The sequence below is a fragment of the Leucoraja erinacea genome, chromosome 7 (genome assembly GCF_028641065.1).
Source record: "Leucoraja erinacea ecotype New England chromosome 7, Leri_hhj_1, whole genome shotgun sequence".
Lineage (NCBI taxonomy): Eukaryota > Metazoa > Chordata > Chondrichthyes > Rajiformes > Rajidae > Leucoraja > Leucoraja erinaceus.
Window position 1 is genome coordinate 4,350,113 of NC_073383.1, and position 14,948 is coordinate 4,365,060.

The window sequence follows — 14,948 nt, forward strand, 5'->3', positions numbered from 1 at the left end:
AGGACCTTCGGCCCATTGAGTCCGTGCCGACCAGTGATCATCCATACACTAGTTCTACCCTACACACTAGGGACAGTTTACAGAAGCCAATTAACCTGCAAACCTGCACGTCTGTGAAATGTGTGAGAAAACCAGAGCACTCGGAGGAAATCCATGCACTCAAAAGTACAAATGATCGGCACGGTGGCGCAGCGGTACAGTTGCTGCCTGACAGTTCTTTCGGCGCCAGAGACCCAGGTTCGATCCCGACTACGGGTGCTGTCAGTACGGAGTTTGCACGTTCTCCCCGTGACCTTGTGGGTTTTTTCCGAGATATTTGGTTTCCTCCCACATTCCAAAGATGTACAGGTTTGCAGGTTAATTGGCTTTGTATGAATGGAAATTGTCCCTAGTATGTGTAGGATAGGATCGGTGTGGACTTGGTGGGCCGAAGGGCCTGTTCCCCTGCTGTATTGCTAAACTAAACTAAACTAAACTACACTAAACTAAACTAAACTAAACTAAACTAAACTAAACTAAACTTTGTACAGACAGCACCTGTAGTCAGGATCAAACACAGGTTCCGAGTGCTGCGCCACAGTGCCACCCCTAGATGGAAATAAATGCTGGCCCAGTTGTAAAAGCACACATCCCTTGACTATATGATCCAATGAAACCCTTTTGTCCATGTTGTAACATGTCCACCATGTTTTATTGATGAAGTTTGAATGGCACGTAAACCATGAAGGTTTTTATTGATTTATTCCGTTTTAGGTGCCATTTATATGGCATCAGTTTTCTTCCTCTTGCATCATGTTGCACCTCTTGCAATGTTTGTGCCTTTCAGCTCCCTCCTTCCAAAAATTCCTCATAAATTCTTTGTTCCTTGTCATGTCTCCTTCCAATCCTTCCTGAAAGTTGGCCCCTTTGGCCGGGATCCAGTAAGTTGGCCGAACGTGTTTCTCCTCATTTCTGAGCATTGTTCTTCTTCAAAGTTGTTTTCGGATTTTCTGTGATGTAATAACTCAGGCTATTGAAATGAAAATTGCTACTTACATAGCTGTGTACACATACAATGAAAATGTACTGTGGAATATAATGCATATTGTTCCAGTTTTGCCTGATGAAGAGAACAAGAGAGATATTGTTTTCCTTATCGACGGATCTAACAGCATTGGACAGACAAATTTTTATTTCGTCCGCGATTTTCTTGCAAGTATAATTCAAAATCTCAACGTTGGAAGTGACGGAATCCAAGTAGGTCTGGTGCAGTACAGCACGCATGCAGAAACTGAATTCTACCTGAACTCCTACCTATCAAAAGCTGAAATGTTGTCTCACATAAGAGGACTGAGGCTGAAAGGTGGGACAAGAATTAATACAGGCGCAGCGTTGGATTATGCTTATAGATACCATTTCATCAACTCTGCTGGAAGTAGGAAGCAAAAAGGTGTTCCTCAGATATTGGTCATCCTGACTGGTGGGCGATCGAACGATGACGTAAAGCCACCTGCAGATACGATGAAGCGAGCCGCCATAATGAATATTGCAATCGGAGTTAAGAACGCTGACTCAGTACAGCTGGAAGGCATTGCAGTAGATCCCAGTCTAGTCTTCACTTCAAAAACATTCTCTTCTTTACCAAATATAGAAGAAGAGTTGACAACACTTTTGTTGACTCTACCAGCCCTCAGAGCAATCCCTGAACCAACTGCTCCAACGAAACAAGGTACCGTATTTGATTTTTTAAAAATCTGTTGTGCTGAATGTTCTGTATAAGATTTGTGCGAGCAAACGTCTTTAATACCAGGGAATCTTTCAATATTGTGCACACTTTAACCAAGAAAAATGTAATGTCATGATGATCACAAGAAAAACCAACATGATATTAAATTAAGCTGTAATCAGGCAACTGAATCATCCTACCACAACCAGAGAGCACTGCTGAACTACTATCTACCTCTTTGGTGACCCTCGGACTATCCTTGATCGGTCCTTGCAGGCTTTACCTTGCACTAAACGTTATTCCCTTATCATATATCTATACACTGTAAATGTCTCGATTGTAATCATGTATTGTCTCTCCGCTGTATAGTTAGCGCACAACAAAAGCTTTTCATTGTACCTCAGTAGACGTGACAATAAACTAAACTAAACTAAACTAAACTAAACTAAAGGTAGACAAAAATGCTAGAGAAACTCAACTTCAGAGGCAGCATCTATGGAGCGAAGGAAATAGGCAACGTTTCGGGTCGAAACCCTTCTTCAGACTCACTAAACTAAACTAAATGTGTTGGGGAAACTATGGCATAGAAACTGTTGCTTAAGCAAGTGTCTGATTTTAGGATATGTGCACATGGCTAGTGGGGGAAAAAATTAAGTAAATCATGGCATCTGCATTTGGTTCCTTGATGTATATTGTATCCACATTGAAGCATCCATAAACAATAAAGCCATACTAACTTACTTTTGAATTTCATCTTACTATAATTATCAAATACTAAAATACACTCAGTTCATCTCTTCTATTCATATTGTTGCGTCTGACAGCTAATGAGAATATTTATATGATAAGGAGTTTCTGTTAAATTAAAAATTCAATAGGGATTACATTAACTTTGGACAAAACAATAAATTGTGCTTGGCTCTCTATTAGTTTGAATAGGGGGCCAGGCACAATGTACTGTATATTTCAAGATTCAAGAATCAAGAGAGTTTATTGTCATGAAAATCTTGCTTTGCTTCAGCACAACTGAATAGAGTAGGCATAAATAAATACAGAACTGACCTGATCATGTGTCCATAAACCATTGAATATATACATACACACATAAATAAACAGATAAAGTGCAATGGGCTATTAATGATCAGAGTTTTGTTTGAGTTGAGTTTAATAGCCTGATGGCTGTGGGGAAGTAGCTATTCCTGGACCCGGATGTTGCAGATTTCAGGCTACTGTACCTTCTACCTGGGGAGATGAGTGTGTGGCCAGGATGGTGTGGGTCCTTGATGATGCTGACAGCCTTTTTGAGGCAGCGACTGCGATAGATCCCATCGATGGTAGGGAGGTCAGAGCCGATGATGGACTGGGCAGTGCTTGCAACGTTTTGCAGTCTTTTCCGCTCCTGGGCGCTCAAGTTGCTGAACCAAGCCACGATGCAACCGGTCAGCATGCTCTCTACTGTGCACCTGTAGAAGTTTGAGAGATTCCTCTTTGAAACACCGGCTCTCACTGATTTTACACAAGTTACTTTGAAAAACAAATGAGCAGAAAACTGCTGGGAATGTAGAAACAAATCAGTATTATGACACGCATATTAAAATGTAGACACAAAATGCTGGAGTAACTCAGCCGGACAAGCAGCATCTCTGGAGAGAAAGAATGGGTAACATTTTGGGTCAAGACCCTTCTTTCCTATACATGATATTAAATGTATTGGGTAACACAATTTGTGCTTCAACAGCATTGTTTCAAGTCCAGAAATGACTGTTCTACCCCTCAATTAGATGATAAAGAATAGTTATCTATTCTTTGTTCTCAAAGTCACAACACACCTGCCTAAGAAAATCCACTCATCTTTTGTTGCACAGTTTTCAAATTCCCTCACTTCTCCATTATCACCACCCATTGCATCCAAACACTATTCAGTATTTAGAGTTTTGTGTTCAGTTCTGGGCACCAAGTTATAGGAAAAATATTGTCAAGCTTGAATGGGTTCAGAGAAGATTTACGAAGGTGTTGCCAGGTCTAGAGGGTCTGAGCTATAGGGAGAGGTTGAGTAGGCTGTGTCTCTATTCCTTGGAGCATAGGAGGATGAGGGGAGATCTTATCGAGGTGTATAAAATCATGAGAGGAATATATTGGGTAGATGCACAGAATCTCTTGCCCAGAGTAGGGGAATCGAGGACCAGAGGACGTAGGTTCAAGGTGAAGGGGAAAAGATTTAAGAGGAATCTGAGGGGTAACTTTTTCGCACAAAGGGTGATGGATGTATGGAACAAGCTTCCAGAGGAGGTAGTTGAGGCTGGGACTATCCCAACATTTAAGGTACATGAATAGGACAAGTTTGGAGGAATATGGACCAAGCGCAGCCAGTGGGCAAGTTGGGCCGAAGGGCCTGTTTCCACACGCTATCACTCTATGCCAATAGATTTTCATTGCCAAACATTATTCACGTTGCTAATTATCTCTAATGGGCCACCTAATCAAACGTATCCTACAAATCCAGGTAAATAACGTTTCTCGGAGTTAGTTGTTATGCTAGGTCCTGGAATTTGCCATCTTCGGCTGTAGAGACATTGTCATACTCATAGAGTGATACAGTGTGGATTCAGGCCCTTCGGCCCAACTTGCCCACACCGGCCAACATGTCCCAGCTGCACGAGCTCCACCTGCCAGCCTTTGGTCCAGATCCCTCCAAACCTATCCTATCCATGCACCTGTCCAACTGTTTCTTAAAAGTTGGGATAGTCCCAGCCTCAACTACTTCCTCTAGTAGCTTGTTCCATACACCGACCACCCAGTTACTATCACTTTAGCATTTAATTTGGTAAGGTTTTCCCTTAATTTATTTATAAATTCCTCACACACTTGAACATTTATTCTCATTTTTCTACTCTCAAGACCAATCCAATGTAAATAATAATAATAATAATAATAATAATAATAATAATAATAATAATAATAATAATAATAATAATAAAAAAATAAAAAAAACCTTCTCCTCATCCCGAAAAGCTCTCAATAGTTTCAAGTTCAAGGTCAAGTTAACATTTATCGAGGTGAATTTATCTCCCCTTCTCCCCCCCCCCCCCCCCCCCCCTGCATTCTCTAAAGGACTTATCGCAACTGTGCCAGCCGTCTTTTACCTTCCTGTTCATCGCGGGTCTGAATTTCAGACAGCACTCCCCCGCTTTCCCTGGCCCCCGCCTTTACGATATGTGTGTGTGCGCGTGTGTGTGTGTGTGCGTGTGCGTGTGCGTGTGCGTGTGCGTGTGCGTGTGCGTGTGCGTGTGTGTGTGTGCGTGCTGACGGTCGATCCAGCTCGCAGTTTCATCGCTGACGGTCGATCCAGCTCGAAGTTTTTCCGGTGAGTGCCTTCGAGCTTGAAGGTTGAAGACAGTCGCTGAAAAGTCACGTTAGTGGGACAGGCCCTGTAATGTAAAAATTGTCCCTGGTGTGTGTAAATGTGTGGGAATCACTGGATCACAGACTCGGTGGGCTGAAGGGCCTATTTCCGCACTGTATCTCTGAATGAAACTCGGTAATAATATCCAATCCTTGTAAAACTTTTCTGAATCCTCCCCCAGGCCTCCTTATCCTTCCTACTTGGGAGCAGGGAGTGCTGCTCAATTTTGTCTAACCTTTATTGATTTTAATCCGTTTTACTTGGACTGAATCTGTATGTTTCTTCCAGTTGTACCCGAAGCAAGCAAGAGAGATATTATGTTCCTTATCGATGGATCAAACAATGTTGGGAATACAAATCATCAGTTCATCCGTGATTTTCTCACAAGTATCATAGAAAATCTTGACATTGGGAGAGACAGCGTTCAAGTCGGCTTGGTGCAGTACAGCAATTACGCAGAGACTGAGTTCTACTTGAATACTTATTCTTCAGAAGATGAACTTCTGTCTCACGTGAAAGGACTGAGACTGAGAGGTGGGACATCTCTGAACACTGGTGCCGCGCTAAACTATGTGCTCCAATATCACCTCACTGCATCTGCAGGAAGTAGGAAAGAGGAAGGAGTTCCTCAGGTATTAGTGGTGATCACTGCTGGAAGATCAAGAGATGATATAAGACGCCCAGCAGATGCATTAAAACGGGCTAATGTATTGGGCGTTGTTATAACAGCCAAGAACGCTGATCCAGTGGAGTTACAGGAAATGTTAATTGACCCAGGTCTGGTCTTCAGTGTGCAGGAATTCAGCTCGCTGCCAGATGTACAGGAACAATTGATGATATCACTAACGACACTGGCTGCTCCAACCGTAATTCATAAAGAGCCAATGGTAATTACTGAAGAACATACGGACAAAAGCACTGAAGGTACCGCATTGAGTTTTGTTTTCTGTTCAATTTATCATCAGTCCAGATTCCTTCCCATTAATCTGATCAGTCTGTAGAAAGGTCAAAGCCCAAAACATTGCCTGTTCATTCCCTCTCATAGAAACATAGAAACATGTGCATAGAAAGTAGGCCATTCGATCTTTCGAGCCAGCACCGCCATTCAATATGATCATGGCTGATCATCTAAAATCAGTACCCCATTCCTGCTTTTTCCTCACTCCCTCAATAGCAAGAATGTCCTTCCTCAAATTAGGGGACCAAAACTGCACACAATATTCCAGGTGTGGTCTCACTAGGGCATAGGTACATAGGTCGTAGCAGTTGTAGAGTTGACATCCTCTCCCTAACCTTTAAGGTAAGCTTGTGGGAGTAACCAGGCAGTAAGGGCGGCACAGTGCTGCAGCAATAGTAGAGATGCTGCTGCACAGAGCCAGAGACCCAGGCTTAGGATGCTGTCTGTGTGGAGATTGTACGTTCTGTCTGTGACCATGTGGGTTTCTCTAGGTGCTCCGGTTTCCTCCCACTTTCCAAAGACAAGCAGGTTTGTAAGTTAATTGGCTTCTGTAAATTGCCCCTAGTGTGCAGGATGCAAAAATAGGATAACACTAGACCAAGCGGGACCCCGTTCCTCCAACGCATTATTCCATCACTCACCCGTTCCACCACACAACCCGTTCCCCCTATGCAAAATTCCACCACAAACCCATAGCCCCAAACTGTGCCCGGCTCATTTCCCCTCATCCCCCAAAACACCCTCCCCCTCCTCTTCACCCTAAATCTTCTCTCTCCTCTCCCATCTACCCTCTTGCTGCTCCCCCCACTTCTCACCTCTCCCCTATCTCACTCCCCTACTAAACACAATGTTTAAATAACATTTCTCCTCCTCCCCTCCCCCACCCCCATCCCTCTCCTTACAACAATATAACAAATCTCTCATTGCACTGGGTGGAACACTGTTGATGGGCAGTTTATGTAAATGAGATCCCATTGTGATGTCATTGTCGGGTGGAGCGCTGTTCACGGGCAGTTTATGTAAATGAGATCCCATTGTGATGTCATTGTCGGGTGGAGCGCTGTTCACGGGCAGTTTATGTAAATTAGATTCCATTGTGACGTCATAGCTGTAACTGCCAGCAACTGCCAATGCAGTGTTCAAGTCATTCTTTCTCAAACTGGATTTTGTAAAGTTTAAAATGTGAATAACTTGTAAAATATACCATCAATCTGAACAAAACGATAAAAAAAACACACCACAAGATAATTGTGAGATAGGTGGTGCAAAAAATATAGCACTATCATGTACCGTTTTGGCGTAATTTCAGGAACACACACACACACACACACACCACACACACACACACACACACACACACACACACACACACACACACACACACACACACACACACACACACACACACACACACACACACACACACACACACACACACACACACACACACACACACACACTGAAACAAACAAGATGAGAGTTTTTGTAATATATACCAGACCCATTGAGGCCCCGGTCACACGGGAGGCCTGGTCCCTCAACGCAACCCGTTCCCCCAACACAATATTCCACCACTCATCCATAGCCTCCAACTGTGCAGGCGCAGGTCATTGCCCCCTCATCCCCAGCACTCTCTCCCCTTTCGCTTCTTTCCCCTCTCCTCCTCCCCTCCCCCAAGCCCTCCCTCATATCTCCCTCTACTTTCCCTTACCCTCAGTCAATCCCTCCCTCCTCCCATAATTCCTCCCACCTCCCTACCCTCTCATATCCCTCTATCTCCCACCTCCTCCACTCCTTACTTCCCCCTATCCCTCCCACTATCCTTCCTCACATCCCCCACTGCCCTCCTCTCCCTGTGTTCCCCACTCCCTACCCTCTCCCTCCATTCCCCCTCCACTCCCACTTTCCTTCCTCAACTCCCTCCCTTTCCCCCCTCTCCCTCCCTACCCCCTCCTCTCCCTCAATCGCCCCACCCTCCTTCCTCACCTCCCCAGGACCTCGAGGGTGCTGCTCCATTCCCTCCTTGCGTGCCCGGAGCAGCAGCGCCGCCGCCTTCAGAGCCAGGTTCAGCGCCCAGGCCTCGGATCCTCGGTACGTCCTCTCCCCGCACCCGGAGCCCGCCGCACGGGCCCGGAGCAGCAGCAGCAACGGCCGTCAGCCTCAGAGACAGCCTCAGCGCCCAGGCCCTGGATTGTCAGTGCAGCCTCTCCCTGCCCCCGGAGCTGGCCGCACGGGCCCGGAGCAGCAGCAGCAACGGCCGTCGGCCTCAGAGACAGCCTCAGCGCCCAGGCCCTGGATTGTCAGTGCAGCCTCTCCCTGCCCCCGGAGCTGGCCGCCGCTGCCCACAGACGCAGCCCCAGCCTCAATGCCAAGGCGGCGGATACCCGCAAAACGGAAGTCATCTTACCTGTGTCGCCCTTGTGAAAAAAAGATGGCAATCTGAATTCTGGAAAGGCCCCAACTGCGCAGGCATGGCTGAGGACCCGTTGGGCGCCCTTTGTGACACCAGTAAAGACAAGCACGGGAATCCTCCCCCAACAGCGCATGTATGGGTGGGGGCGCTGTTTTGTTCATTTAGGTTTTAAACATTGGTACGTTTTAAAATATACCATCAATCAGAACAAAACTTGTTTCATTTACACCACAGGACAATGGTGAGTAAGGTGGGCCAAAAATTGTAGTGCTATTGCGTACTTTTTTTGTGTAAATAGAAGTTCAACACAAAACCTGCAAACAAACAAGATGAGAGTTTTAGTAATATACTAGACTAAGTGGGTCCCGTGTTCACACAATATTTTGTGGTCCCCCAATGCAATATTTCACCTCTCCACCAATTCCAATATTGTGTGGGCTTTATGGAGTGCTGGTATGGGTTTTGCAGGGTGAAGGGACTGGTCTCCAGAGGGCTAGTATGGACATTGTGGGCCAAATGGATTCTTGGGCTGGCAGCTCAGTCCCTCAGGCCTGATGTGCTGGCAGCTCACTCACGGCTGGTGGGCTGGAAGTTGACTCACGGCTATTCCTTGAAATTATATTTCAAGCAGGGTGCAAGGCCACTAAATTCAAATCCATTTTCCTACCATTACAAGCAGGGTGCAAGGCCACCAACTTCAAGTGCAGTTTCTTATCACTTCAAGCAGGGTGCACGGCCACCGAATTCAAGTGCAGTTTCCAACCACTTCAAGCAGGGTGCAAGTCCACCAAACTCAAGTGCAGTTTCATACCACTTCAATTAGGGTGCAAGGCCACCAAATTCAAGTGCAGTTTCATACCATTTCATGCAGGGTGCAAGGCCACCACATTCAAATGCGGTTGATTCATCACCATTTCATGCAGAGTCGTGCAGGCCACCATCATCCTCAAATGCGGTTGATTCACAGCTCAGACAGAGTCAAGTGACCATCTCTCCTCCCCTCGCTAATCCTTGCCCACTCTTCCTTGCCCTCCCTCCGCCTCACTCCCTACGCCTCCCACTTCTCCTCCCCCTTCTTCCCCCCCTCCCTCCACACTCTCTCTAAACCTCTCTCCCGTCCATTCTCTTGCTCTCCACCCCAACTCTCCCTCCCCACCCTTCCCTCTCTCGGCTCCCCCCCTCCTCTACATGCACCCCCCACCCCCTCTCCACCTCTTCGCCCACCTCTCCCCCCCTCTTCCTCCCCCTTCCCCCTCCCATCCCCGCCCCCGCACCTACCCTACCTCCCCCCCCCCCGCCCCCCTCTCGGCCTCACCCTCCACTTCATGGGTTTTATAATCCCTATCCCCCTCCCACCTGGAAAGGTGTGAGCCTGTTCCCTGAGCCTATCACCTTTAACCTTCCCCTCCAACCCAGCATTATTCCTCCATGACCCGCTCTTCCCCCCTTCATGGTCCTCTTTGCCTTTCCTCTTCCCTCTCCCCTCCTTTTCTTGCCCTCCTCTTTCTCACCCCTCCCTTGCCGCTCGCCTTTTTTTTCCCTCTTTTTTCCTCTCTCTACTCCCCAACCATTCGCCCATCCACTCTTCCCCCAATCCGCTTTATGACATACAGGGACACTTATGCTTGATGGGCAGAATGGGAAGCCCTCTTACACTCCCCCCTCCTCACTCACATTCCTGAGCCCCCCTGATGAGTCTCTTTTCCACCACTCCCCTCCCCCCGAGGGACTGAGGGAAGATGGCCAGATATCACAGCCGTAAGTGCCCTCCCCCCCCCAAGCAATTATTTTCAGAGCTTTTAATTCAACCCAACCCCGCCCCCCGCCCCCCCACCGCCCCAGCAAACATTTGCAGACGTTTTACTTCAACCCAAACATTAAGGGCAGTCAAGGTCAATAAAACCACACTCACAGTTGACATGTGTTCAGTGTTATTCACAGCTCAGGCTGAGAGACGTGACGCTCTCACTTTCCCATCTTGCAGAGACTGACTGAGGCACAACACTTCCGGGTTTTATAGTCCTTCCCCCTCCCACCAGCAGGGGCAGCAGAGAGAATCTCAACATTTTTAAAACACTAATAACTCTTTTATTTTTCATCGATGGGAAAAATCCTCTTGTCCTGTACAGCCGAGGGGGACTCTGAGTAAGATGGCCAGAAATCACAGCCGTAAGTGGCAGCCCTTTTTCTAAAATCAATATACAGTTCAACAGGAAGTGGTCAAGATACTTTTAGTAATATAGATATAGATGGAATGAGTGTGTAGGTGATCAATGATCAGTGGGCTGAAGGACCTGTTTCCACACTATACAGTATTTCTAAACTAAACTATTATATTATTTTCTCGTGATCGGAGTTTTACACTCTTTGGATCTTTTGGTTAACTATTCATTGAAAGGGAACACGGAAGGATTATTACCAACCTTCGATAATCCAGCGTGGTCAGGACATTTGTGATGCCCAGGCAAACAAATAGTCTGGATTCATAAGAGACAGCGGATGCTGGGATCTTCAACAACATGAGGGTCAGGTAGCAACTGTGGCAGGAAATGGACCAACATCAAGTGGGGTTGGGACACTGATGCTGTAGAGGGGAGATAGATTATAAAATCCGGTAGTGGAAAGAAAGATCACAGGACATAGGTTTAAGGTGGAGAAAATATATAATAGGAATCTGAGTGGTAACTTTTTCGCACAAAGGGTGTTGGGTATATGGAACAAGCTGCCAGAAAATGTAGTTGAGGCTGGGACTATCCAAATGTTTAAGAACCAGTTGGACAATTACATGGATAGGACAGGTTTGGCAGGATATGGACCAAACGCAGGCAGGTGGAACTAGTGTAGCTGGGACATGTTGGCCGGTGTGGGCAAGTTGGGCTGAAGGGCCTGTATCACCATAAAGGGTGGGGCAAGAGTTAGCAAGTGATAGGTGGATATACTGTAGGTGATAGTCTGTAGGTTGATAGTCAGATGAGTCAGGTGGAGGGGGGAGAAGGGTAGAAATGGAGAAGACAAAAGGACACAAATGGTGGATTCTGGGGTAGTAGGTATAGGGAGGGTGTGCAGCTCTTTCAACCAGCTATCTCCACTCTGCACCTTGTGTTTGGGCCAGCCGCCACTTGCGACCGCAGGCAATAGATAGGACTGTTCAGTGAACCTTTGTGAAGGGCCTGTCCCACTTGAGCGACCTAATCCGCGAGTTCTGGCGAGTTTGCCCTCGACTCATACTCGCAGCATGGTCGACACGAGATCAAAGATCTCGGAGAAAACCCACACAGGTCAAACGTACAAACTCCGTACAGACAGCACCTGTAGTCAGGATTGAACCCGGGTCTCTTGCGCTGTAAGCTAGCAACTCTACCACGATACCGCCGGGCCACCCATGTTGTGTCCGTAGAGTGTATCAGTGGACTGTGTCATGACTTTCTATGGCACAAATCCATCGGCTCACCTGTCAAGTAAAAGCAAGTTGAAAAAAAAAATTTGTGTTGATGTATTTACTTTTTTGGGTAGATGAGTGAATTGTGTATGGGCAAATTTCCGCAACCTGAACAGCCATGATATGGGATCACCTGTACTATTAACTGATTACAACAGAGTAGTTAGATGTATCACCTCACAGCCTGTACACAATAAACATTTCATTAACCTTTTCCTCCCTCCTCTTCCACCTACATTTCTTCCTCGAGCTTCACAATTCACAACCATCATCCTTTTGTCTCACACCTCTGGCCTTTGTTCAACCATCTGCTTATCACCTGTCCCTCACCTGTATCAACCTTCAACCATTTACCTGCCAGGACTTGGCCTGCCCCCATCTCTCTCATCTTTCATCCCCTCTACCCCCCCCCTCCTCCTCCTCTTACAATCAGTCTGAAGAAGGCTCATGACCAGATACATCATCTATCCAAGTTCTTCAGAGATCCTGTTTGACCCACTGAGTTACTCCAGCACTTTCTGTCTTCTCCCTTATCTTTTGACAGGAATGCAAGAAGGTTTTTCTTTATTCCACGCCCCTTGCAATTCTAATGATGACGTTGGTCTTTAAAAGGTTTGCAAGGGAGATAAAAATGTTGGAGAAACTTAGCGGGTGAGGCAGCATCTATGGAGCGAAGGATATAGGCAATGTTTTGAGTTGAAACCCTTCTTCAGACCTTTAAAAAGTTTGATTCGTCAACTTTATTTATTTTGTAATTGGTTTGATGTAACCTGGTGTATTTTTTGTATGTGTCTCTATTCTAGTTCTATCTTCGACAGACAGCAGGAGAGACATTGTGTTCCTGATTGACGAATCTGACTTTGTTGGGAATTCGAATCTACCGCCAGTCCGTGAGTTAATGTCAGCGATAATCGAGAGACTTGATATTGGAAGTGACCGAGTGCGAGTCGGCCTGGTGCTGTACGGCAACAAAGCAGAAACAGAGTTTTATCTAAACACCTACCCCAAAAAAGATGAAATTCTCTCTGTGCTGAGATCCCTCACTCTTCAAGGTGGCCGGACACTCAACACTGGGAAGGCATTGGAGTTTGTCCTCAGATACCACTTCACCAGATCTGCAGGCAGCAGAAGAGAGGACGGTGTCCCCCAGTTTTTGCTGCTCATCACTGGTGGGAGGTCTGGAGATGACATCAAGCGAGCTGCAGATGCATTGAAGCAGAGCAACGTGATAACCCTAACTGTTGGATCAGGGTCTGCAGACCCTGCTCAGCTCAAGGAGATAGCCTCTAAACCCAATCTGGGCTTCAGTGTGAGGGATTTCTCTTCTCTGCCAGGCTTACAGGAACAGGTGATTGCATCCTTTGAAAGAACACATGCTCTGGAAACACCCACCGAAAAGCCAGCAGTGCATGTTGAAGAAGCCACGATTGACAACACCAGAGGTAGCTGAATTACATTTACTTTTTCTCAAGGAACACCACTCGTGAAATAATATATTTTCCACCGTCAGTGAAATTAATCGCTAGCATATTTCTATTGACCTCGATAGATTCTTATTCATTTATAGTTTGAGCCAATATGGTTAAAGTCAAAGACCAATCAGCTAGGAACCAGGCCTGTTTGTCCAATTTGTCCATGCCAACCATTTGGCAGTTCTATTTGCTTGTGTTAGGCCCATATCTCTCGAAACCTTTCCTATCCATGCTAGTGGAATAACACTCAGTGTGTAGGAAGGAACTGCAGATACTAGTTTACACGGAAGATAGACACAAAATGCTGGAGTAACTCAGCGGGACAGGTAGCATCGCTGGAGAGAAGGAATGATTGATGTTTCGGGTCGACCCCCTTCTTCAGAATAATATCAAGCTATATCAAGACACCATGGTGGCTCAGCGGTAGAGTTGCTGCCTTAAACCCCTGTCTCACGGTGCGAGTCCACCCACGAGAGATCCCGAGTTTAATAATAACTTTATTTATAGAGCACTTTAAAACAACCACAGTTGCAACAAAGTCTTGAACATGACTGATCATGGACAAGAAATTATTACATAACAATACAAACATTAAACGAAAGAGTAAAAACAATAAAAATTAAAAACATTAAAAGCACTAAAAACAGGACCAAAGTCTCAAGCAGTGTCAAAAGCCAAGGAAAATCAATGTGTTTTAATACTGGTTTTGAAGATGGACAGTGAGGGGGCCTGTCTGATGTGCAACGGCAGGGTGTTCCAGAGTGCCGGAACAGCAACAGAGAGGCTCTATCCCCTCTGAGCTTCCGCTTAGACCTCGGTACCTCCAGGTGCAGCTGATCAGCTGACCTGAGGCACCAGGCAGGAGCGTATGGGTGGAGCAGTTCAGAGAGGTAAGGCGGGGCGAGCCCATTTAGAGATTTAAAAACAAATAAAATAATTTTAAAATGAACTCGAAAGTACACCGGGAGCCAGTGGAGGGAGGCCAGAATTGGCGTTATGTGCTCCCTCTTTCGAGTTCCAGTTAAAACAAATCAAACTCGTGGTAATCACGTAAAATTAACGTAGCGGGAACGTCGGAACTCGTAACGCTAGCGGCAGGTACTCGGGAAACTTGTTAACTCGTGAAAAATCTTTAAACATGATGAAAGATTTCCACGAGTCAAATTTGCTCTTGAAGTAAAAATGTTAAACTTTTAAACTCGTTGTAAGAACGTAGATGTCCCATAGATCCCCCGTGAGTTTACCGTAGCGACTCGTGAGTCTACCGTGGGAACTCAGCGGGCAGGCAGCATCTCTGGAGAGAAGGAATGGGTGACGGGATGACATTTCCAAAATTCTGCTGCGTCTTTGTGTTACTCCAGCACTGTGTGTTCACTTTTTGTCAACCAGCATCTGCCCTTTCTTGTGTATGATATTATTTGTATCCGTGGCAGTTGATTATCGCTCCCTTCAGTTTCCCAGGGGATCGGGACGGGACTGGAGTTGGGAGGGGAACGGTGGGGGGGGGGGATGGGGGAGGAGGGGGGAGTGGGGGGAGGGGGGGTTGGGGGTGACTTAG

The 14,948-nt window shown here is 46.3% G+C and overlaps 1 protein-coding gene across 1 annotated transcript in view; it reads left to right on the top strand.

Annotated features, from left to right (window-relative positions):
• The window catches only part of col6a3 (collagen, type VI, alpha 3), a 246,465-nt gene that overhangs the window by 199,881 nt on the left and 31,636 nt on the right, over positions 1-14,948 (top strand). The window contains exons 17-19 of the mRNA XM_055637667.1: positions 1,094-1,708; positions 5,397-6,032; positions 12,722-13,360. Coding sequence (XP_055493642.1) covers positions 1,094-1,708; positions 5,397-6,032; positions 12,722-13,360 — 1,890 coding nt within the window. The remainder of the gene's footprint in view (positions 1-1,093; positions 1,709-5,396; positions 6,033-12,721; positions 13,361-14,948) is intronic.